This window comes from Marmota flaviventris, chromosome X (assembly GCF_047511675.1).
Source record: "Marmota flaviventris isolate mMarFla1 chromosome X, mMarFla1.hap1, whole genome shotgun sequence".
In the NCBI taxonomy this organism is placed as follows: domain Eukaryota; kingdom Metazoa; phylum Chordata; class Mammalia; order Rodentia; family Sciuridae; genus Marmota; species Marmota flaviventris.
This window is the reverse complement of record NC_092518.1, coordinates 4,518,962-4,543,856: the sequence shown is the minus strand read 5'-3', so window position 1 is coordinate 4,543,856 and position 24,895 is coordinate 4,518,962. Positions and strand designations below refer to the sequence as shown.

The 24,895-nt window shown below is 51.1% G+C and overlaps 1 protein-coding gene across 3 annotated transcripts in view; it reads right to left on the bottom strand.

The window, feature by feature from the left end:
- Window positions 1–1,461: 1,461 nt before the first annotated feature.
- Window positions 1,462–24,895, bottom strand: part of Tbl1x (transducin beta like 1 X-linked) — a 180,130-nt gene continuing 156,696 nt past the window's right edge. For all 3 annotated transcript variants that reach the window (XM_071606828.1, XM_071606826.1, XM_071606827.1), the window contains exons 7-17: window positions 22,397–22,529; window positions 21,653–21,794; window positions 21,304–21,367; window positions 21,108–21,205; window positions 18,073–18,133; window positions 15,504–15,625; window positions 12,599–12,673; window positions 12,157–12,284; window positions 10,488–10,653; window positions 8,872–8,973; window positions 1,462–4,758 (exon numbers count right to left, since the gene is read on the bottom strand). In XM_071606828.1, coding sequence (XP_071462929.1) covers window positions 4,732–4,758; window positions 8,872–8,973; window positions 10,488–10,653; window positions 12,157–12,284; window positions 12,599–12,673; window positions 15,504–15,625; window positions 18,073–18,133; window positions 21,108–21,205; window positions 21,304–21,367; window positions 21,653–21,794; window positions 22,397–22,529 — 1,118 coding nt within the window. In that variant the 3' untranslated portion in view covers window positions 1,462–4,731. The remainder of the gene's footprint in view (window positions 4,759–8,871; window positions 8,974–10,487; window positions 10,654–12,156; window positions 12,285–12,598; window positions 12,674–15,503; window positions 15,626–18,072; window positions 18,134–21,107; window positions 21,206–21,303; window positions 21,368–21,652; window positions 21,795–22,396; window positions 22,530–24,895) is intronic.

Sequence of the window (24,895 nt, the reverse complement as noted above, 5' to 3'; positions counted from 1 at the left end):
GAACACTAGAGATAGGACTTCAGGAAACGCAGAGATAACAGTGGGCACATCAACAACAGAGACAGCCTGGGTTTTGAGCCCTTTTCCTATGAGGCCGGAGGCATGTCCATTTGCTGTTTTGTTATTATTTAAGATGCCAGGTGCTACAGTAGGGAGGCTAGGGGAAAGCGATCCAGTTTGCTGGTGAGGATAGGAGAGCAGGGATACTTCCAGGAGGGAAGTTCTTGAGGTGGGAGGGAATTGGGATCTGGAACCAAGGGGCTGGGTGGTCTGTGAGGAGACCATGACAGAGGCAGAGCTGGGAGGGGGAAGATGAGATGGTGCCCCTCAGATAGCTCCCACTGGACTTTAAGCGGGCCAGTTTATTAGCCCATTTATTCACTACCGTGAGAAAAAAATTTGTAGTTAGGTTGGGTGCAGTGCTGCCCAGCTGTCATTCCTGAGGTAGGAGAGTCACAAATTCCAGGCCAGCCTGGTCAACCTTGCAAGACCCCGTCTCAACATAAAGGGTAAAAGGGCTTGAGGAGCAGCCCCTGGGCTCAATCCCCAGTTAAAAATCAAACAAACAAAACCATTAGTAGTTGGCTCCTTCCCCCAATTTCACAGAACGCATCAATATCAACGTCTACAGTTGTGTAGCTACTACAGAATCTAGAGACCCTGCCATTTTCCTGGGCAGTCTCTAAGGGTTTGAGGATAACTCTCTTCCTGACCAACCACCCATTCTCCAGAGAACCAACTTCAAAATTTTAGCACACGAGTTCTTCCATTTCCACCCTCCCTACAGTCTAGTCTGCTCTGGGCCCTGTCCTGTTGACAGTATTCTCCAGGCCGGCCGGCGGGCTCTGGGCTGGCTTACCCAAACTGTCCATGAGATGCTTCACAGACAGAGCACCCAGACCAAGGGAAAACAAAATTAGTTCATTCAAATCTGGATTCTTACATAGAAGGGCCTAAGACTAGCTCCACTCCTTCTTCCCCCTTCTCCCACACTCCACCAAGTGACACCCAGCTAGAAATCAAGATGCGGCACGCAAACGTGCCCGGAGCGCTTTCTGTGATCACGAAGGCTGTCCGTAAATATCTTTTAACAATGGCACTGACCCGGGGGGGTCTAGCCCACATACACAGGGGATTTTAGCCCAGATCACAGGGATCCATGTGGTCTTGCTGCCAACCAGCATCCCACTTCAGTCAGTGCCCGGTCAGCTTCTCTGCGCAAGCCCAGCTCGTCTGGCCTGTGTTTCTTGGGTCCACGGCAGCTCAGGGCCAGTCCTCAGACCCAGGTCTGGCCTGTTCCAGAACACTGCTACATCCTGGCCTTCAGACACCCCCACCCCAGTTAAGGGGCAATCCCGGGAAGAGGCAGTTATTTCCATAAAAGACAGAATTCTGTATCCATTGATCAGTGTCAATGTGGGAGTTACCCAGACAGACGGAGAAACCACAGGCACCCAGATCTCTAATATCAAAATAGAGCAATTTATTCAAGACACTGAATATGATCTGTCGATTCTCTCTTGAAACAAATGAGCTATGACACACAAGGTGATTTTTTTTTTTTTTTCTTTCCCAAGAGCGTGAGGAGTGAGTGGCGGGGAGTAGAGAAAATGGGGGACAGATATTGTTTAACAGAATCTGGAAAATGCTGACGGAGAACCACGTCTGGCTGTACGTCTGACACAGACAATAACAACTGCAGAAGCCAGAATCTAAAACTTCAGTGAGTGGTGGAAGAAACATTTCTGCATTTGACGAGAAACACAATGATGAAAGAGAGAGCAGGAACAAGAGGTTAAAAAAGGGAGAAAAATAACAAGGAAAAAAAGCAGATCTTTACGTTGGACAAAGTGCACTTCACTTGGCTCCATCATCTATTTTTAGAAAGAACAAAAAGTCAAGTCCTACGGTGTGGAGTGGAGTCAGAGCGTCAAACCCTGCAACGTCCATCTGGCCCTTCCAGGCCCCCGTGGGGCCGCTCTCGCCTCCCAGGTAGATGCTGGACACGGCTCTTGGTCAATTTGAACCCCACCAAAGATTCCAAAGAGGATTACCGCATCATGTCTGCTTTCAAGGTTAGATTTGGTCACTAAGACTTAAGCATTCCTCACAATTATTAAGAGCTGTAAACAACGTAGAACAGTAATTGCATGATACACGGGCCACCCCTTGACTACAAGGATGAATCTAATGGCGCTCTGGCAGGAGGGCGAACAATGGTCTGCAGACGGGGAGGTTCCACAAATTGCTGTCGACCATGGTGTTCTGTGGGTGGGGGATGGACTTCAGGGGCACAAGATGCATGCCCCCGTCTGGTCCCCTGGTGGCCCATGCTCACTCGAGTCCAGTGGCTAGTTGTGAAGCAGGAAGGTGGGCAGGCTGCTTCGTCCTAATCGGGCTCCCTCTTGTGCAGGAACTTGTCACGAGCCTGCAGCCCTCAGCTCCCACCTAACAATTCTGATGAGGCTCAGATTCATCGAGGGGCTAATGAGACCCTGGCTACCGACATCCATGCGCAGATTGTCTAGTGAGTCCCTGACATAGCCCATGGCAGTAGAGGGCTTGTCTAAGGAGCCATATCCCAGCAATGGGCTAACTTTGGACAGCTGGTATTCTGTAGAGAAACATTTTTACTTGGGGAACAGTAAAGATGGTGTTTATCTGGATCCCCAAAATCTGCACCCCAAACCTAATGCATCTTCAGGGCAGGAGATTATCAACTTATTGGGGGACACCTGCTCTGTTCGATGGTGACCCATGCAACTTTGGCTTTCTTTGCCGAGTATTTAGGTGCCACAGCTGGAACACGACACTCAATAGCACGAGCACCTCTTGGTCTTTCTGGGCTTGCAAAATTCACCTACCAAAGTGGAGGCGGTCTAGAGGAGGATTAATGCACTCTGGTATCTGCAGACGGCCTCCGAGCATGCTCAATCGTGCAGGAAGCCCCTGCTCTTCGTGATGGGTGACTTTGGGCTCCATGGAGAGATGCATCCGCCCGAGTTACACCCTGCTTCAGCTACAGGAACACACAGCTGAGTGAAATCAGCCCCCTAGGCTTCTCCATAGCCTCACCAACATTTCCTGCCCTTCCCTACGCCCACAGGAAAATCAGAGGGGAGAGGCCCTGTCTTTCCATCTGTTCCCCACTTGCTAATTTAAAATCGGTGTTAAGTTGTGACGAGGGCACTACAGTCACCTGATCCCACGACAGCAAACCTTGCTAGGAACACAAAAACTTGTTTAATTTTTTTTTTTTAAAAAATAGTAAAGACCCATTTTAAAACAAAAGCAACGAAAACTCCCCACCCTTTTTCTAGTCTCTTGTGAAAGAGAGGATAAAGCCCGTAGAAGTGGTTAGTAACATTCTACCTAGGTAATGATTCGCCTTCGGGAATGACAGTCTTTCTTCCGTGATATTTTGCGTCTTCTCTAGACCGAGGTGCGCTCTGGGGAGCCTTCAGGTCTACTTGGCAAGTACTTTCCCAGTGTGTGCTCTTGGCGAGGTGAACACCGGAGCTATATTTCTGGGGAAAAGGCGTAGGTGACAGCAGAGGCCGGCTGCCGGTTTGGAAGCCTCCCTCACTTCTTTCGCACCAGCTGATAATGCGCAGGACCGTCCTTCTTGCACCCAAGGTCTTCCTAAATGCCTTCCACGCAGCTGACGGAAAAGGGGCGAGACACCTTGGGCTGCCAGTGACGTCTGACTTTTTTTTTTTTTTTTCCTTTTTAAATATGAATCACAAAGCTCTCTCTGTCTGATGGCCATTTTAGGATTTTAAAATCGTTTAAACATAAAAATATTTTTTTTTTCCAAAAATACTCCAGGCTCTTTCTCTTATAAGTCATTTTTTTTTTCTCCTGTAAAAAGTCCCCCTCCCTGCCTTCTTACATAAAGCACTTATTTATGCGCCAAAAGTGCCCTTGAGACCCAAGACGTGGAGCAGCTATGGGTGACAGAGGGGGGCGGGGCAGTGGACGGGTGGGGAGAGAGCTGTCCCTCAGGGCTTTCCTCATCACGTCACCCTGTCCCTGGCCGCGTGTGTCTGTGTGTGTGTGTGTCTGTGTGTGTGTGTGTGGGGGGGCATGAAAAGGGAGGGAGACGGGACCAAAGCGAATGGCGCAGGGGCAAGGACATGACCAAGGGGGAAAGAAGCAACGAACCCCAGACAGGTTCCACCTCACGTGGAAGGCCCCGGACCACGGAATTCCCGTGGACAGAAAAGCCACCCAACAAACCAGGTTCTAGAAAACGGGGCTGGGAGGACAAAGTCGCGCGCCCCATCAGTCCAAACGGTCTCCGAGCAGCCTTTGTGGGAGCGACGTGGTGTCCAAATCGACTCGGGGACCCTAAGGAGGCGGTCCCCACCTTTGGGTTGATCACAGCATTTTTTTTTTTTTTTTTGGCACAGCTTCTTTCACTACCCCCTTCCCATTAAGCCCCAAGAGCCCACTCGGGATGGAAACCGACCTCCTCCTTCCCTGGCTCAGACGGCCCGGGCGGGACCCTCCCCCAGGGCTCTCGGTCTGCTTTTGTTTATTCAACTTCAGGATGAAGATGACGAGAAAGAGAGAGAGACTCCCGCGGCCAGGGACAAGTTGGTTTCACTCTAAGTGCACAAGTCAAGCTCGAACACGGTTGGAGCCGGTGGACGGGGACAGAGCGGCGACCCCGCGCACCCACGGCTGCTCCCTCAGGATCTTTTTCTCCTCTCCTAACGTTCATTGTGTTTACTTCCGCAGATCTAACACACACACCTGGAAGGAAAGATGAAGCACCTGTTACCTTCAGAAACGGCACGAATACGCCATCAGAAGTCTAGATTCTACCCCCTTGCTTCCCCCAGTTCCTTTAGGAGCTCGATTCTCCCGCCGTCTTTTGTATCTCCCACTCGCCTGCGTTCTCATTTCTCCCATAATCCCTCGCATTTCCACAATCGTGTTCTCACCTTCCTTCCAGAATCCCCTGCACTAACCTCCAAGCCCTTCTTTATCCCAGAATCCCTTGCTTCTCGCACAATGCTGTTCTCACCTCCCTCCCAGAATCCTTTGCTCTGGCCCACAAGTCCTTTTCCCCAGAATCCTCTGTTCTCTTGAATCTCCCAAAATCCTTTGCTCCTCCCAGAACTCTGTTCTTGCCTTCCTCCCAGAATCCTTTGCTCTGACCTGTGAGTCCTTTTCTCCCAGAATCCGGTTCTCTCAAATGCCCCATAATCCCTTGCTTTCCCTATAATTATCTTCTCACCTTCTTCCCAGGAACCCCTATTCTGACCAGCTAGTTCTCCTTACTCCCAGAATCCTGTTCTCCTTCCTCCCACAACCCCTTGCTTCTCCCAGAACCCTAAGGCACTTAATTATACCACAATCCTGTTCATATTTTCCTCCCAGAATCAGCAGTGACACAAAGCTCTTCTTTCTCCCAGAATCCTCTGGTAGCTTAATTATCCCATAATCCCATGCCTCTCCCAGTATGCTCTGTTCCTTAATTCCAACAATCCCTTGCTTTTCCTAAATCCTCTTACCTTCCTCCCAGAACTCTTTGCTCTAACCAAATAGACCTTCCTCCCAGAATCCTGTTCTTGCTCCTCCCACCATCCTTTGCTTTTTCCTATAATCCCTTTACCTTCCTCCCAGAATCCTCTCCCTGCCCCACCAGTCCTTTATCCCACAATCTTCTGGTAGCTGATTGTCCCATAATCCCATGCTTCTCCCACAATCCTGTCCTTAACTCTTCCACAATTCCTTGCTTTTTCTACAATCTTCTCACCACCTTCCCAGAATCCTCTGCCCTGACCCACTAGTCTTCTCTTTCACAATCCTCCTCTTCCATAATTCTTTTTCAACCACGATCCTCTTTATTACTCCCAGAATCCTGTCATGACCCACAAAACCTTTCTCCTGGAATTCTCTGGTCACTTGATTCTTCTGCAATCTCGTGCCTCTCCCAGAAACCAGTTCACTTATTTCTCTCACAATCTTCTACTTCTCCCACAAGCCTGTTCAGACCATCCTCCCAGAATCCTCTGACCCGACCCCCAAGTCCTCCTTCCTCCCAGCATCCTGTCCCTTAATTCTCCCACAATTTCTTGCTTTTCCTATAATTCTGTTCTCACCTTCCTCCCAGAATTCCCTGCTCTGACCGGCTAATCCTCCTTACTCCCAGAATCCTGGTTCTCCTTCCTCCCACAACTCCTTGCTTCTCCCAGAACCCTCTGGCCCTCAATTATCCCTCAATCTTCTTCACACCTTCCTCCCAGAATCAGCTGTGACACACAAGCCCTTCTTTCTCCCAGAATCCTCTGGTAGCTTGATTCTCCCACAATTTCTTGCTTTTCCTACAATCCTGTTGTCTCTTTCTGCCCAGAATCCTCTGCCCCAAACCCGCAAGTCCTCCTTTCACCCAGAATCCTCTGTCCCAGGACCTGCAAGTCCTCCTTCCTCCCAGAATCCTCTGCCCTGGGACATGCAAGTCCTCCTTCCTCCCAGAATCCTGTCCCTTAATTCTCCCACAATTCCTTGCTTTTCCTATAATTTTATTCTTACCTTCCTCCCAGAATCCCCTGCTCTGACCAGTTAATCCTCCTTAATCCCAGAATCCTGTTCTCCTTCCTCCCACAATTCCTTGTTTCTCCCAGAACCCTATGGTTCTCAATTATCCCACAATCCTGTTCACATCTTCCTCTCAGAATCAGCCACGACACACAAGCCTTTTCTTTCTCCCAGAATCCTCTGGTAACTTAACTTTTCCATAATCCCATGCCTCTCCCAGTATGCTCTGTTCCTTAATTCCAACAATCCCTTGCTTTTCCTAAATTCTTACCTTCCTCCCAGAACTCTCTGCTCTGACCAACTAGTCCTTCCTCCCAGAATCCTGTTCTTGCTCCTCTCACAATCCTCTTTTCCCTATAATCCTTTTACCTTCCTCCCAGAATTCTCTCCCTGCCCCAGTCCTTTCTCCCACAATCCTCTGGTAGCTGATTGTACCATAATCCCATGCTTCTCCCACAATTCCTTGCTTTTCCTATAATCTTCTCACCTTCTTCCCAGAATCCTCTGCCCTGACCCACTAGTCTTTTCTCTCACAATCCTCTTCTCCCATAATTCTTTGTTTCAACCACAATCCTCTTTTTTACTCCCAGAATCCTGTCATGACCTACAAAACCTTCTTTCTCCCGGAATTCTCTGGTCACTTGATTCTCCTACAATCTCGTCCCTCTCCCAGAAACCAGTTCACTTATTTTTCTCACAATCTTTTACTTCTCCCACAAGTCTGTTCAGACCTTCCTCCCAGAATCCTCTGGCCCGACCCCCAAGTCCTCCTTCCTCCCAGAATCCTCTGCCCCCACCCCCAAGTCCTTCCTCCCAGAATCCTCTGCCCCAACCCCCAAATCCTCCTTCCTCCCAGAATCAGCCATGACACACAAGCCCTTCATTCTCCCAGAATCCTGTGGTAGTTTGATAATCCCATAATTCCATGCTTCTCCCAGAATCCTCTGGTAGCTTGATTCTCCCACAATTCCTTGCTTTTCCTACAATCCTCTCTCTCCTTTCGGCCCAGAATTCTCTGCCCCCGGACCTGCAAGTCTTCCTTTTGTCCAGAATCCTCTACCCCAGACCTGCAAGTCCTCCTTCCTCCCAGAATCCTCTGCCCTGACCCCCAAATCCTTCTTTCTCCCGAAGCCTGTCCCTTAGTTCTCCCACAATTCCTTGCTTTTCGTATAATTCTGTTCTCACCTTCCTTCCAGAATCCCCTCCTCTGATTGGCTAATCCTCCTTCCTCCTACAACCCCGTCCTTCAATTATCCCACTCTCCTGTTCACATCTTCCTCCCAGAATCAGCCATGACACACAAGCCCTTCTTTCTCCCAGAATCCTCTGGTAGCTTGATTCTCCCACAATCCCTTGCTTCTCCCTGAATCTCTGGTAGCTTGATTCTCCCACAATTCCTTGCTTTTCCTACAATCTTGTTTTCACCTTTCGCCCAGAATCCTCTGCCCCGGGACCTGCAAGTCCTTCTTTTGTCCAGAAACCTGTCCCTTAATTCTGCCACAATTCCTTGCTTTTCCTACAATCTTGTTTTCACCTTTCACCCAGAATCCTCTGCCCCGGACCACAAGTCCTCCTTTCGCCCAGAATCCTGTCCCTTAATTCTCCCACAATTCCTTGCTTTTCCTATAATCCTGCTCTCACCTTCCTCCCAGAATCCGTTGCTCTGATCCATTAGTCCTTTCTCCCACAATTCTTCTCCCATGATCCTTTGTTTCACCAATTCCCTTCTTCCCTCCCTCCCAGAATCCTCTGTCAAGACCTATCTCCCAGACTTCTTTGGTCACTTGATTCTCCCACAATTCCTTACCTCTCCCAGAATTATGTTCATTTATTTCTCATAATCCTTCTCCCACAACCCATTTCTCCCCTTCCTTCCAGAATCCTGTATGTTGAGCCCAAATCCTTCTTTCACCTAGAATCCTGTTCTCTATTCCTCCTGGAACCCCTTGGTTCTCAGAATCCTCTGGCTCTTAATTTCCCCTCAATCCTGTGCTCCCACCTGCAGGTCCTCCTTTCTCCCATTATCTCCTGTTCTCATTTCTCCCACTGACCCCTGGCTTCTCCCAGAATCCTGTTCCCTTGATTCTCACAATCCAGTTCTCATTTCTCCCGTAATCCCCTGTATCTTCCACAATCCTGTTCGCACCTTTCTCCCAGAACCCCCTGCTTACACCTGCAATTCTTTTCTCTCCCCCAGAACTCAAGTCTGTGTGTGGCTCGCAGAGCGCCTGCCGTGTGCTGGAGTTCCAGGACTGGGAGCCTGGAAGTTCCCTGGGTGTCCCCCACCCCCTCTACTCCCCAGCAACCTGAGGTGCCACTCACAGAGCCATCGGACGCACTGGCGCCCACTTTGTCTCCTCGAGCGTTCCAGCACACCTCGAAGATGCCACCTGTGCCCCGGTAGCTGTGGACGAGACTTCCACTCTGCAAAGGAAAGCAACCGTCACTTGCCAGGCGAGGAGGCCCGCCAACTGGCAGGAGGACAGTGGTCACTCCTCCTCACCTGTCCCCACTGCCCATCACAAAAATGCCCTACTGTGGAGAGCTAAAAAGGACTTCCACTCGACACTGGTGGCTGTGGACATGTAACCCTCAGACCACCAACTCTGAAGGATGGGACTGCTCCCTGACCCCCAGAGCACTGGCCATGGCTGTCCTCAGCGAGAGACTGGGGTGCGGGGAGCCTAGGTCAGCTGGGGCTGTGGGCCGCACGCATGTGCCTCAGGGACTGGCTCTTAGGGAAAAAAAAAAGTTGGAAACTTCTTACTAAAGACCGATGTGATATTTTATACCTTTATTTATTTTTATGTGGTGCTGAGGATCGAACCCAGCGCCTTGCACATGCTAGGAGAGTGCGCTACTGCTGAGCCCCAGCCCCTAGATTTCTCTTTTTAATGGCACTTGGGATGGAATCCAGGGCCTCCTCCCACGTGCCTGGCTAGACCTCTAATGCTGAGCTGTGACCTTGGCCCTTTCCTTGCTGACCCCCTTCCTGGGGGTCACACCAACCTCGTGGTCCGAGTTCTCCCTGGAGTCTCTTAACATGTCATGAAGTTATTCCCTGGACAAGTAGTTTGAAAGAACAGACGCATGCCCCTTTGGTCCCGGGGTGCCAGCTAAGACCACGGGCTATTAGCTTCTGGTGGGAACCAGACAGCGTTAACTTGACAAGCGCCAGAGAGGTGTGAAGCAGGTGCTGGGGAGACTCCAATAAACCCTCAACACTGGACTGGTTACAGTGGGAGATGTCCCAAGACTGGGCCAATGGGCTGTCATCAAGCAGAGTCTTTAAAGGGTGGTATCACCCCAGGGGCCCCCCGTATTTTGTTTTTATTTCTTGCCCACATCGGTCTGGTCCTAGACACATTTACTTATGCACACGTATACACGTGCATAGATGGCATCATCAACCTTATTATTTGCAGTGCTAGGGACTGAACCCCCAGGGTCTCTTGCATACCAGGTAAGCGCTCCACCACTGAGCCATACCCCAGCCCCTCCATCTCTATTAAATGGCAGCAAAATGTAATGGCCGGGTCCCAGTTGGCCGGTGCCCTTGGACTGCTGAGATGAAGGGACGCCTCCCACCACCCTCCACCAGGGGGCAGCCTTTCCAGCTTTCCCCAGAGCACTAAGGACGGCAGCTCCTTGCAGGTGGTCTTCCAAGATGACAAGCTCAGAGCTTGGCTCCGAGTCAAACGGCCTAGAACTCTGGGGACACCTCCTGGAGGAAGGGACCTGCTCTAGGCTTCGGGGAGGGGAAGACCCCACGCCCTCGGGAGCACAAGGCAGGCAGCACACTTGGCCTGGGGAGTCCAGCCTTGCTGTCTGCTTTAGGCAGTCCTAACGGAGTCACTGCTGCAAGCTGGGGTCACCGAAAACGTGGGCCTTGAGGCGCTGGTTTGGGGAAGGTTGGGGCCGCAGGGCTGCGAGGTTACCTGAGTATTCCAGATATGGACACACTTGTCAAAGGAGCCACTGGCCAAGTATTTGCCATCAGGACTGAAGGCTACACTGTAGACAGGTTCCTGATGTTTGGTTAGTGTGTGGATACAAACGCCCCGCTCCACATCCCACAGTCGGACCGTAGAATCGAACGAAGCACTGGGAAGAGAGCGCACAAAGCACAAGCAGGTCAGCAGGGCGGCTTTGCACAGATCTCGACGACGCCTCACGGACTCTCAGAAGCCTTTACCTCCAGCCTCTGCCGTGAGTGAACAACCAACCAGAGCGCACTCTCTCTTCTGGACTGTAAACTCAAAGACACTAGAGGGAGCTTTTCTTTGGCGCTGTTATAAGGGAAACAAATGGATACTCATTGACTTCCTGTTTTTCTTTTGCATTGCTCAGAGTCAAATCCAGCTCCTGGCCGAGTTGCCCAGGTTGGCCTCAAACTTGCAATCCTCCTGCCTCAGCCTCCCAAATTGCTGGGATTACACGCATATGTCACAACAGTGTTCTTCTAAGCATTAGGGCTGCGGGTGTAGTTCAGTGGCAGAGCACTTGGCGGGTGTGCAAAGGCCCTGGGTTCCATCCTCAGGACTACAAGCAAACAAACCAAGAGGGGACTGCCACATCCCTTGGGGTACAGTGTGCATCAGGATGCAGCAATTCTGTGGCCTGAAGCCCTGCCTTTTGGGAAGGCCACCTTTGTTCCTGATGACCACGCTTTCCCAGTTCTGGTATCTTAGAAAATTCACTGTCAAATGTTGGGGCAGGCAGATCTGGCTGGAGCTGGGGAACCTCTGATCTCCACCCCAAATTCCTGCTGCTAGGAGCTCTGAGTGGGGTGCAGCAAACCCAGGTCTAAGCTGAGGGCTTTCAGGTTTGTTATAGTAAAGAATTTTTGCTAAAGCCAAATTCCTGAGGCCTGACACAGACGAGATTCCTTCTACTAGACTCACAGCTAAAGCAATGGGGCCTCCTATGATTGAGCTAGCCCTTCACATCTGCAAGGGGGTGCAACGGCAGATTCCATCAACCACAGATCAAAAACAACTAGGAAAAAGACTGCCGATACTGAATATGCCACGGTCCCTCAACAATGCCGCCTAACAGTGGCTCACGCATTTAGACAGCATCAGGTATCAAGTGAGCTATTCAGGATGTGAAGTTCTAGACAACGTGCACAGGTTATATGCCAACACATGAGGGATTGAGCACCACACCTGTGATTTCAGTATCCACAGCTCATCCAGGAACCAACCCCTATGGATATCCAGAGACAACAGTATTATCTCGCTGGCATCTTCAAAATGCAGTAGCGTTCTGTCTAGTTGGATGGGCTTCAAAACACTGGGGACACACCAGCAAAATTCTCTTTTTTGCTCAAGAGTAAATTAAGCCGGGCGCAGCGGTGCATGTCTGTAATTCCAGCCACTTAGGAGGCCAAGGCAGGAGGATCACAAGTTCAAAGCCAGCCCCAGCAAAAGCAAGGTGCTAAGCAACTCAGCGAGACCCTGTCTCTATACAAAATAGGGCTGGGGCTGGGGATGGGGCTCAGTGGCTGAGTGTATCTGGGTTCAATCCCTGGTACCAAAAAATCAAGGGTGAATTAAGGCTGCATTCCAGAGGGGAGACGGGAGCATGCGGGCTGGATCCCCTTACCTTGCTAACATGATGTTGGAGTTTGGGTTGCTGGTGGCTGGTCCCGTGGGACTCCACTTGATGGTGTAGATCTCTTTGCTGTGAGCCTGAAGATCATGGACACACGTGTCTTGCTTCATACTCCAGATCTGGAGAGGGTATGGCCAACGACATGAGCAACGCGTCCGCAACCTGGGGTGGGTCATCACCTCTCATCCTGGGGGTGCTCCTTTGGCTGCTGGCCCGCGGGATCCCAGCAGGGTGGGGGAGTTGACAAGGACTCAGGTGAAGACCCTCAGCAGAGCACTTGGCTGATAAATGGGCATTCGCTGCCTTGGTGAGGGAGAAGCTTACAGAGGAGGGGTCCCCACAAAAACAAACGGAGGAGCGGAATGCGAGACCCTGGGGAACATGGGGGCTGGTCCAGGATTGAACGGTCCATCCCGCGAGACGCTGGCCTCACCTTTAATGTCATGTCATCAGAGCAGGACGCTAGCAGCATTCCTGAAGGATCCCACTTGATGGCGTTGACCTCATTCTGCAAAGGGGGAAAGGATTTCAGGAAGAAATGGAAGCCTGTGTGTAGGAAGCAGTAAGGCGGCCCTCCACCAGAGGGCAGTGGTGCTCTGCCAGCCTTGCCCAGGCCTGGGGATTTACCCTGCAGGTCCCATAGGTAAGAACCACACCCGTCAGCCTCCTCCTCGCGTATTTCCTTAACGAAAAAAATCTCTACTAGGAAGAAAGCCAAATGAAGAATTCACATATAACAAGGAGGGAAAATAAAACCAATAAAACCACAGCTAGTTCTGAAGCTGGACTTTGGATACCATTTTCCTGTGCGCTTTAAATGCAAGTGCCGCTCCCTCTTATCTACATCCAAGATGGTCTCAGGCAGGCCCAGTGGTATGCACCAGCAATCCCAGGAGGCTGAGGAAGGATGGCAGCAAGTACGAGGACAGCCTTAGCAACTTAGTGAGACTCTGTCTCAAAAAAAAAAAAGGGGGGGGGGGCTACTGGGTAGGCTCAGAGTCCCCTGTACCTTACACACACACACACACGATAGGTGGACAGGGGGGTCAAGACGGGACACAGGATTGCCCGGCTAGACAGCAATGCAACCCAAAGGCACAAATCCACACCCACAGGCCACACAGAAGTGTCGGAAACGGACCCACGCTGTCTTGGACAGGAAAACACACGCAGGAGGAACAAAATCCTCCCCGGGGCAGTGTGGGCATCCGTCTCCGCTGCAGCTGTGGAGAGGAGCGAGCCCACGGGCAGATCTCTTAGGGCTGCTGAGCACCGACGTCCATCCCCAGCTGAACCCCCCTTCAGTCCTCCAGGGAGAAATGGCTTCCTTCCCAGGAGTGGAACTTCCTCCCTCTGCCTCCCCAGTCACAATCCCTAGGAAGCGTCCAGAAGCAGCTCATTCACAGGTCTCGGGGAGGAGCAGGCTCCATCCGTCCCGTTCAGCCAGAGCTCGGCTTAGGAGGAGCAGCAGCCATCAAGACCCGCTTCTAGAGCCAAGTGGGGGCAAAGGCAGGTCCGCTAGAAATCAGACCACGGGCAGCCCCTTAACAGCGATGGACACAACAGGGCCAGAGAACAGCTCCGACCAGAAAAACGCGGCACAGCCCCAGGGAGACACGGGCAGGACTGCTGATGCCCAGGCTCAGGAAGCCCCTTCTGTGGGACTCGCGGGGCCAGAAGCTGGGAGAGGTGGGTGCCCACCAGGGAAGTGAGCAAGGCTGGGGACAGTGGCACTCCCAGTGGCACTCATGTCTCAAGTTACAGCAGCGGCATGATGGCTTTGATCTCCTCTGCCCTCTGGGGATGCTCCAGCACTGAATGCCACTCTGGGCACGGGTGACAAAGACGGAGAAGCCTTGGCCTTGCCTCTGCACGTTCTGCAGGAGGTGGACACAGAAGCAAGCCAAGCCAGCCACCGAGGCCAGGAGCGAGGCTGTGCCCTGGGCACCACACCCAGCTAGCGCCATGACACTCCCAGCGGGGCCCGGGACTTCTGAGTGACGTCTTGGGAGATGGGAGGGGCTTGTGAGACAGAGGGTCACCGTGTGGTGCTCAGTCACAGGTTTCCCAGGAGGACCTGGGCACAGCTGCTTTGTGGACGTTCCTAGGCACCCCGAGGACAGACCCGGTAGAGCCCCAGAGGCCACGCTACGTGATCTGGTAAGTCAGCTGTTCATTATCAACAGCTGTTCTCTGATCTTTCCCACGATCTTTGGTTGTCTTATGATTTCTCCATATCATGTATCATTAATGTGGCACCTGGGGAGCCCTAAGTCCAGGGGTGCAGGTGTGGGCCTCTTGATGCTGGTTCTGCTTGGGGTTTGCCAAACCTCGTGAGCCTTGATGTTTTCCATCACAGCAAAACCCAGTGGTAGCAGCTTCAAGTTTCCTGTTGTCTCATCTCTTTCCCCGATACACATAGATGTTCACAGGACTTGCGATTGCCCCACACATCAAGACTCAGTTCAGTCTTTCAAGGTTTTATCTATTCTTTGGCCAATTTCTGTGCGCTCCTTTCCGAGTCACTAACTTTACTTGTGCGATGTCCAATCTGCCATTCAACCCATCTACCAAGATTTCATTTCAAGACATTCATATTTCCTCAGTTCTCAACTTTGTTCATTCATTCACCTTTTTGCTTTACTGGGGACTCAACCCCTGAGCTACATTCCCAGCCCTTTTTAGTTATTGAGACAGGATCTCGCTAAGTTGTTGAGGCTGGCCTCGAACTTGCAATCCTCCTCTTGCCTTAGCCTCCCAAGTTTCTGGGATGAGTTGTCTATCACTGTGCCTGGTTCTCATTTATTTTTTTAGTTTGTTCTAATTAGTCACACATGACAGTAGAATGATACACAAATGGAGTATAACTTCTCCTCCTCCTGGTTGTACCATGATGTGGAATCACTAGCCGCGCACTCATATGCACACAGGATAACAACGTCTGATTCTATTATCCTTCCTACCCACACGCCCCTCCACTCTTCACCCCCCTTGGCCTAATCCAGAGAAACTATTCTTCGTACCCCTGCTCCCGCAAAAACCCGGTTCTCCATTCTCAGTGAACATTTTCTGTCTATTCATTTATTACGAGCATCTTTTTCTTTATTCCTTTACATACTCTCATATCGACTTAATGGCCTTCATTGCAAAATCTGACATGGGGTCACGTGAGGGAGTTTCCATCATTCCCTACCCACAACCGGGTTGCAGTGACCACAGCTCCGGTGCAAAGGGTTCTAGCACTGGTCTGCCATGACATCGCCTCCTTCTAGGTGTGAGGCAAACGCTCCCACATTGCATCCTGGTGAGCTGGGCTGACCACGGGAACCCCCACTTACTGTGTGCCCTTGGAAGGTTTTGACTGGGCGGTCACAGCCGAGCCTGCACACATGGATGCACATGTCCGTGCTACAGGAGGCAAAGGTAGTGTTGTTCTGCCAGTCCACGTCCAGAGCGGGGGCTGCCGGAGGGAAGAGACGGATGCAGGTGTTAACTGCGCACGTGGCTAGGGCAGGTCGGAAGAGCCAAGAGCACAGCAGCAACTTCACAAAACCATTCCCAGTGTGAACAGTCTCTTTCCCGCAAGGACCTTAAAGTCGTTTCTCAATTTGCAGGGACAAGGTTCCTCTGGAAAAGTCCTAAGGCCCTGGCTGTGCCCGGGGCAGGCAGTGTCCCAGGCATGAGTGGAAGGGTACTCGCTATGGAAACAGCATCTCCTGTGCCTCCAACTTGCTGGGTTCCAGCAGGGTGACTGTGTGGGGCTAAACTGATTCGTGTTCACACAGGGAGGAGATAAAGGACAGGAGAAAGCCTTCCATCCTGTCCTTTGTTCAAAATGCTTCAGTTAGAAAAATGTGCAATCCACTGACCACGCCACTGATTGGTTATTTTTTTGGGGGGGTGGGGTGGGGGCAGGAGGGTACTGAGGATTGAACTCCAAGGCACTTTACTACTGAGCCACATCCTCAGCCCTTCTTAGTTTTTATTCTGCGACAGTCTTGCTAAGTGGCTTAGGGGCTCATCAAATTGCTGAGGCTGGCTGTGAGCTTGGGATCCTCCTGCCTCAGCCTCCCAAGTCACTGGGACTACAGGAGTGGACCACTGCACCCGCTTTGATTGGCGTTTAACTGGAGCCAACAGCGATCCCTTCGGACATGGATCAGGACTCGTGAAGGACACCCTCCTTCACTCCTGGGTCCCTCTCACATGAAGATGGCTCCACAATAGCAGCTCTGCTCTGCTCAGGGCTTTGAGGATGGTACTTCCCCCTCGCCTCACCCGAGAGGCACAGGAGGACCAGGCAGGAACCAGGCTGCCGACATCACAGCCAGCAGGGTCTGAACCCATGTTCTGTCCCTGACTGCAACCGCCCAGGTCTCAGATGCAACTGTGCACATCAGTGTAGGGCCTCAGGTGAGCATGAACGAGGGGCGGCATCGAGTGACTGGCCAAGCTGGGGAGAGATGTGGGTGGTATAGCACGGCAGTCACACCATCCTGTTTCCAGGGAAGTGTGGCTTCAATTCTTCCCTCAAGTCCTTGGAGAGGGGTCTGGGCATGGCTCTCTCCCCACCTCCCCTTGGGTACCCATGGCTCAAGCGGTCACTCCTCACTCCAGGTGGCTGCCGGCCTCCTATGTTCCTGCCTCCAGTGGAGGTACCAGCCCACCGGGCCATCTCCTAGAGTCCTTCACACACCAGGAGAACAGGGATGGAGAAGTGGGGGCAAGTTGGCCACGGGAGGAGCAGCAAAGGACAAGGGTAGCTCCTCATGGGATCTTCTCTACTACTGAGGGGCCTTAGCAAGCTGGGTGTGGTGGTGCAAGCCTGTCATCCCAGCAGCTCGGGAGGCTGAGGCAGGAGGATCACGAGTTCAAAGGCAGCCTCAGTAACTTACCAAGGCTCTCAGCAATTAAGCGAGACCCTCTCTCTAAATACAAAAAGGGCTGGGGATGTGACTCGGCAGTCGAGTGCCTCTATTCAGTCCCTGCCACCAAAAGAAAAAAAAAAAAGTCTTTGCCTTGACACTTTTTCCATTTCTCCTTTTTTTTGGGTACACGGTGCGGGGGATGGAACCCAGGGACCTGCACAGGCTAGGCCATCACCTGCCACTCAGCCACATTCCCAGCCCTTCTACCTTCTAGAGGGATCACAAGGCCCGTCAGTAAGATGACCTCTAGTCAGTAAGATGACCTCTAGGACCGTGTTCACAGCACCTGATTGAAGAGGACTTTAGGGAGGTGAGCTGGGTCTCGTGCTAGTTCAGTAATCCCTAAAGTTCTCACTTCTTCCACATGGTCACCAGAAGTCACTAGGTGGCCCCCTCCCCACTTTTTGAAAATATCTGGGATTGAACCTGGGATGCTCTACCACTGAGCTACATCCCTTCCCTTTTTATTGTGAGACAGGGTCTTGCTAAGGGGCTGGGACTCCAGGCGTGGCCCACGGCACCTGGCTTTATTTTTTATTTCATTATTAGCAGAGTTCTAGAGCTTCACTATATTCTATTTCCAGTGGAAACTATTTTTGGTGGAAAGAAAGGAAGAGCCACCAGGGGCCCCAGGATCCCCCCGCAGAGGGGGTGGGGCAGGGGCACTCTGCAAGGGCACCTAGAGCAGGCCCCGCCCACCTGCTTCCCTGAGCACTTGGAAGTTACGTGCTACAAAGTAGAGGCCCCACTTGAAGCCGGGCACGTGAAGGAAACAAGAGGGTACAGTCTGCTGGAAGCTGGGGGGCAGCAGTCACCAGCGGATCAAGGCGGAACCTCATCCTACGTGCATTGCTTGGGAGGAGAGTCCAGCTGCCTCTGGTGTGGACAGGCACGTTCCTGCTGCTGTTTACAACATCACGAATTCCTGGGGCAGCCTCTGCACCTCATCCCCCCCAGCAACAGGAACCAGCAAACCTACCTGAGTGGAAGGGGAACTGCTGCTTGGCTTCTCCTGTGTGGGCGTCCCAGATGATGGTTGTCTGTGCTCCGCAAACAAAGAAAAGAGTTAGTGACCCGTCTCCTTCCAACGCTTTCTCTAGGAAATCAGCAGTGTCCGATAGAGAAGGCAAGTCATAAGGTTCCAGTAACATTACAAAAAGAAATTAGTGAAATTTTAGTAACACCATCCCTGTCACGCAGTGTAGCCGAAATGTTTTAATATGTGATCAGGAAAAAAAAACCAAAACACTAGTGAGATACCTGGCATTGTGTTTTCCCATCCTAAGTCTGATACGATGGGTGTTTTACACTTGGCCACACGGAAGCAGCTCACCAGCTACAGGTGCTGTCTGGTGGTCACAGACTGCTGACCCCACACTTGAGAAATCTACAACTGGTAAGGGATTCCCTTTCATCCCAAAGCTTAAAAAAACCACTAAAAAACGCAGCAGCAAATCTTATCTAAATAACTGAGGTTCCAAGTGCTTCAAATAAGCGATGCTAAACCTGTTCTAGATACAGCAGAATCCCTGGACTACTCTGGGGCTGGCACCAGGAAGGGGGAAAGGTGACCTTTATGTCAGGAGACCAAGGAAACCATGAATCCCACTAACTCATTAATGCCGGGAAGACAGACATCTAGGGAGTGAGCCACGGGCAGGTCAGCCAGTCCCACTGGGGTTACGTTTTCATCAGCAGCAATTTTCAACTTAATTTGAAACTTTATTTAAAGACTTAGCTTTAAGAAGTAGTTGTATCTTGTGTGCATTGTAAAGGGAAATCTCAGAACACTCAGTTTCTTTTTATTTTATTTTAATTGGTACCAGGGATTGAACCCAGAGGTCTGAGCCAGAATCCCCAGCCCTTTTTTATATTTTATGTAGAGACCGTGAGACCCTGAGTAACCCAGTGAGACCCTGAGTTGCTGAGGCTGGCTTTAAACTCACGATCCTCCTGAGCCCCTGGGATTATAGGTGTGTGCCAGCGTGCCCGGTAAAGGTAGCTTCTTTACAACTTGGTACTCCTTGGTTTGGGGTCAGCTTGACCAACTTCTGTGTGTGTACCTTTTTTTGTAGCGAGCAGTGAACCCAGGGGCACTTAACCACTGCACCATAGCACCATACACCCCCCCCCCCTTTTTTTTTTATTTTAAGGCAGGCTCATCTTGCCGGGTTGCTGAGGCTGGCTTCAAACTTAAAATCCTCCTGCCTTGGCATTACCAAGCCACTGGGATTATGAGAGTGTCCCACTGTGTTAATATTTGTGTATTTGTGTGTGTGTGTGTGGTGGTATAATTCCCCTTGATTTATTCATGTACAATCAAACCTGGCACTGCACAGAATATATAAACTCTTTCATCATTCTAGGATACAGTTTCACATAAGATATTAGTAATTGGATTGTTAATACTTGTGTTTAATATATATTGGACAAAAGAAAACATCACCTACACAAGGATTTTTAATAAGAAAACCTTAAATTATATTTCAGAAATTTTGAAAAATCTAACTACTTTCTGTTAAGCACAAACTGAAGATCATTAATACCAGTAATACCACCCCCCTCAGTGGGTTTTACTGTCAAGAGCACCGATATCCTTATTCCTGCCATGGTTAACTAGGTCATCGTGACAGATTACGGACCCAAACTGTGTAGTTCATCACGAATATCCTGCTCTGTACAAGGGGGAGGACAGCACTAGTGTCTGCCTCCTATCTCGGGAGCCCTGGGTGGGCTAACACATGTAGTGTAACATGTCAGATAAATGGTTGTCATTTCCATGAATTACTTTAATAATCTGGCCAGCGATTCCCAATGGAACCAAGTGTTCTGTGTGCAAATCACTTGACCACTTCGAACAAATGGACGTGGTTGTGTACCAATAAAACTATTTATGGAACAGCCACAGGGCCTGATTGGGGTGTTGACTGCAGTTTGCCCAGCCCAGATACCATGTCTCTAAGAATGTGGTCATGTGTGGAGGTCGACTATTATATTGGCTACAGCTTCCTATGACGGCTTTGCAAGAATATGGATGGAAGATGGTGAGTCCTGCGTCTGGTATTTTATGTGCAGTTTTAGAACTGGAATGAGCACAAAGTAACATAGTAAAGCTTCCAAATTATCCTGCAATCATTACAGAAATCCAAGCCTGTGGGAGACCAAATGGCTTACAGGATTCAGGAAAGGCCTCTACCCGTGTGTAAAACACCAGTGGATAGATTCCCCACCCACCCAACGCCCGTTTTTGGTATTTCTTTTCCAAAGCCCCGACTTACACAATTCCTGCTGGCTCTTAGACGTGACATCACTACCCACTCAAGGTTCTCGGAAGGCCATGACACCAGCCAGCCCTGTCACCTGACCATGGAGGACAATGGGCCCCAGGGAGGAGAGATGGCCAGGTGCATCAGACTTTGGCAGCCAGGAAGCCTGTGTCTTATGCTCTTTCCCCCAGAGATGGCTCCTACAGGCACCTGGATCTAATGCCATCACCTCCCTGTCACAGTGCTGCCTCAGGGACACAGTACTGAATTCCAAACTGGCTCCAGGAGCCATGGGGAGTCCCCCACACGCTCCTGCTGGGTCTCGGGTTACCCTGTCGATCCCTGGACGGCCCAGAGGGGAAAACCTCTTACCCAAAGGCCCCGGAAGCAGATAGGTTAGAAATTAACAGATCAAACCCACAAAAACAATCGGCACCTGTAAGTCCTTCAATAAGCCCAAGAACTCAAAAGCCACAAGATTAAAAATAAGTGCGCATCTTTGCTGGGTACGGTGATACATGCCGATAATCCCAGTGGCTCAGGAGGCTGAGGCAGGAGGATCTCAAGTTCAAACCAGCCTCAGCAAAAGTGAGGTGCTGAGCAACTCAGTGGGACCCTGTCTCTAAACACAAAATAGGGCTGGAGATGGGGCTCGGTGGTCAAGTACTCAAGTTCAATTCCTGGTACCAAAAAAAGCAAGTCTGTATTTCCACGTGGAAAGGATGAAGGGCTTGGGGTTGGTACTCACTTTGTCCACACCAGCACTCAGAATATAGTTCCCCTTTTTGTTCCACTTCAAGGCAAAGATGGGGCCTTTGTGCTGCCCTAAGGTGCTGGCCAGGTTACCTGTGGGGTAGGAAAGACGAACACGATGACATAAAGTCTCCATGGTCACACCGGGAAGCACCTTCCACTGGCCCTGGCGCGAGGGACGCAGGACTCACCATCTTCCGTCCATATTCTTGCAAAGCCGTCATAGGAACCTGTAGCCAATAGTGTCCCATCGCTCTGGGGGCAGAAAGACAGATCCACAAGAACACTTGGCATCTCCACCAGGGGACGTCCCCGGGCCCCTAGGCCTGCCTTCCCACCACAGGGCTCCTGAGCAGTGCCACCTGTGAACACACGCTCGACGGGAGAGCAGGCTCCCTGCCCACCCAGCTCGCTGCTGGCCCAACGCAGCCTCTTCACCAGCTCTGGGAAGGGAGGACCCTAGGCCAGCACCCAGGGGACCCCCAAGAGACCGCCGGCCTGCGTGCACAGGCTGCCCTGCAGCTGGCGGATGACACTTACGTTCCAGTCCAGCGAGGTCACATCCTTGTTGCTTGGGACGTCGTGTCCCCCTTCCCGAATACAGTGCCTCAGCACCAACTGTGTGGAGCCCCCGTTGCTGTTCTCATTAAGGTTCCATATCCTGGCGGTCGAGTCTCCAGATCTGCAGGAAAAAACCACAATGAAAACACACGAGTGTTGGGCCTGTGGCTGGCTGGACGGGAGGGAGGCTCACGGGTCTGTGGCTGGCTGGACGGAGAGGGAGGCTCACAGGCCTGAGGTTGGACGGGAGGGAGGCTCACGGGCCTGTGGCTGGACGGGAGGGAGGCTCACAGGCCTGAGGTTGGACGGGAGGGAGGCTCACAGGCCTGAGGTTGGACGGGAGGGAGGCTCACGGGCCTGTGGCTGGACGGGAGGGAGGCTCACGGGCCTGTGGCTGGACGGGAGGGAGGCTCACGGGACCCACTCTCTGGCCGGGTCAGCCACACACGGCAGGTGGTCTTCTGCGTGCAGTTCTTCATACCCCTCTCAGCTTCCCTCCTCACCATCTTTGCATGGACTAGTTTTAGATGTCTTTGTACGGCTTCCCACCCCACAGGTAAAAAGGGTCTGGGGTGATGGCTATTCCACAGAACAAGACCCACACAGAGGCGGGGCCCAGAGAGGCCCACAGCAGGAAGATGTTACAACCCTAAGGCAGGACCCTGGAGATGAGCAATGACCCGGGACCTCTGTGCCGGAGCACCCCCATCCTGAAAGCCTTACCCAGAAGCTAGGAGATCGCTGACAGGATTCCAGGCACAAATGAACACCTCGGACTCATGGCCCCTAAGGACTGTGGCTTTGTTGGGTGGAATTTCAACATCCCCATCTATTTCCATTGGTTTCGAATGGTTATCTGCCAAGAAGCACATAAAGACACGTGGCTTAGCAAGATACAAAAGAGGTGTGTTCTCAGATACTTTTGTCTCAGAAACACTTTGCTTTTACATATTAAGGCAGTACCAATCTGAGGATTATCACTAATTTGTGGCTTTTACATGATTTAAAAAGTATTTCACGTTTCTTTCTAGTTTGATGGTGCTGTGGTTCACGTGCTAGAAGTTTAGTGCCCAGGTGGGGAGATGAGCAGTGGAGAAACCTTTAAGAGAGCACCTCTGTCTGGCCATGCAATCTCTTCCTCTAACATGTGCACCCCACCATACCATCCACCGTGATGTGTCGGCACCATGTTGTTTGGACAGTTAGCTTCTAATACTATGAGCTAAATACATGTCTTTTCTTCAATAAAGCATTCAGCTTCAGGTATTTTGTTATAGTAACAGAAAACATTCTTCAAATTTGAACAAAGGATAAAGACAGCTATTTATAACTGAAGCCCGTCAACCATGGCCTATGGGCCAAATGTAACCCACTGCCACCAATTTTTATAAATAAAGTGTGACTGGAACAGTCACAATTCTGTTTGTGCACTGCCTGTGGCTACCCTTTCAAGCTGAATTACTTCCCCTAAGAATTTACATGTTTAAGCCCTAACCTACAATACTTTATGAGATTATTATATTTATACATAGGGACTTCAAAAAGATGGTTACAAGACAGCAACGGAGCAGTGTGAGCATCAACCAACCAGCAATAGTCAACAGCTGGCTGTACAATGGGGTCAAGAACAGAGCACCTTTTTGTGAAGGTATTTGGAAAACCCCAGAAATAAGAGGATTCCTTTCCTCTTCAGTGTTCGGTTAACCTGAGAGTGTACTGCTTCTATTTCAACATGTAAAAGTAAGAGAATGCCCGGCCGTCCTGCGCAGACCGAGACCCCTCATACAAAGTTCTCACGTCCTGCTGGAGGAACACCAGGGCTGTTAGGCGCCGACGCTTCTTTTATCTTCATCAGACGAGGAAAACGTTTTCCACCTTTGGAGAGCATTTTCCCACTCCCCACTCCTGATGGCAACAGGAGCGCTGGCACCCTCGGTAGCCATGCAGGGCGCGGGAAACGTGAAGCTCCCGGGAGGTGCGGGAGCCCGGCTTTGCACTTGGGAAAGTCCCCACCTCAACAGCCTGGTCTGGGGATTGTGTGCGAGGTGCGGGGCCTGAGAAGTGGACCGAGGTGGTGATACTGTGGAATTCCAATCTGCACAATGACCCAGCCTCCAGCGCGGCCAGCCAGGGTGACTGTGTGCAGACCTGGCCTATACAGAGCACAGAGTGCCTGCTCCTGGGCCCACGGTGGGCAGCCAGCCTCCAGAGGTGCCGGCCAGGGGTGGCGGACCAACTAGCAAGGAGCACACCTTGGGGCAGGTGGTCAGCAGAGCGACTTCTAGCTAGACACTGTCTCAACACACCAGGCTCTCACCCTGGGTCCCTGGCCTAGTTTTAAATAACTTCAACGTAGGAGTTAGTCATCGTGATGGTGAAAATAAACCAGGCTAATGCTGCTGCTAGAAGTCCCCGAAAGGCCCATTTTTTGCTGAAGGCTTGTGGTACTATCGGGAGGTGGAGGAGTCTTTCAGAGGATGGGACTTGTGGTACCAAAGTTAGGTCACTGGAGATGTCACCCTGAAAGAAATGGCGGGCCTCCCCTCTGTCCATGTCCCTCTGCCTCCTGGCTGGCGATAGAAGTGGTTTGCTTTGCCACATGCTCCTCCCCTGGCCAGAGGCCTAAAGCAACGGAGTTGCCCGATCTTGAACTGGAATCACCAGCACTGTGAGCCAAAATAAACCCTTCCACTTTATGAGCTGCTCACCACAGGTATTTCATTATAGTAACAGAGCCCTGCCAGAGAACCATATCAGAAAGTGGCCGTTTCTCTCTCAAATTGCAGGACAGAGAATATTGTGGGTCAGAGTTAAGTCTAACTTCAGATCTGCCCACAGTGTCCACTGCAGTGGTAGAGTGGAGAGGCTGCCTTACTGCGAGACAAGAGCTGGCTGTGGATGCCAGGGTGGGCATGGGACTCGGGGGACAGAAAGACATACCCATGCCTTCCAGGCTTGGGAATAACATGGATACCACTTTAGAGTTTCTAAAGATTTAAAAGAAATGGGTGCAGTTTAAACACTTGCAAAATTTCTTCCTTGGGAAACAATGATTTCTCAAAGTTTACTAATTATAAATGCTTTTTGGTGACATAAGATGACAAAAACAACTACATCTATTGTGTCTGCTTCTGAAAACTTGAGGGTCCTACCCCACTTCAGTGAACAGTGACTCTTCTGTACAAGCCAGATATTTTCTCTTTCGTCTCTATTCCACAATTT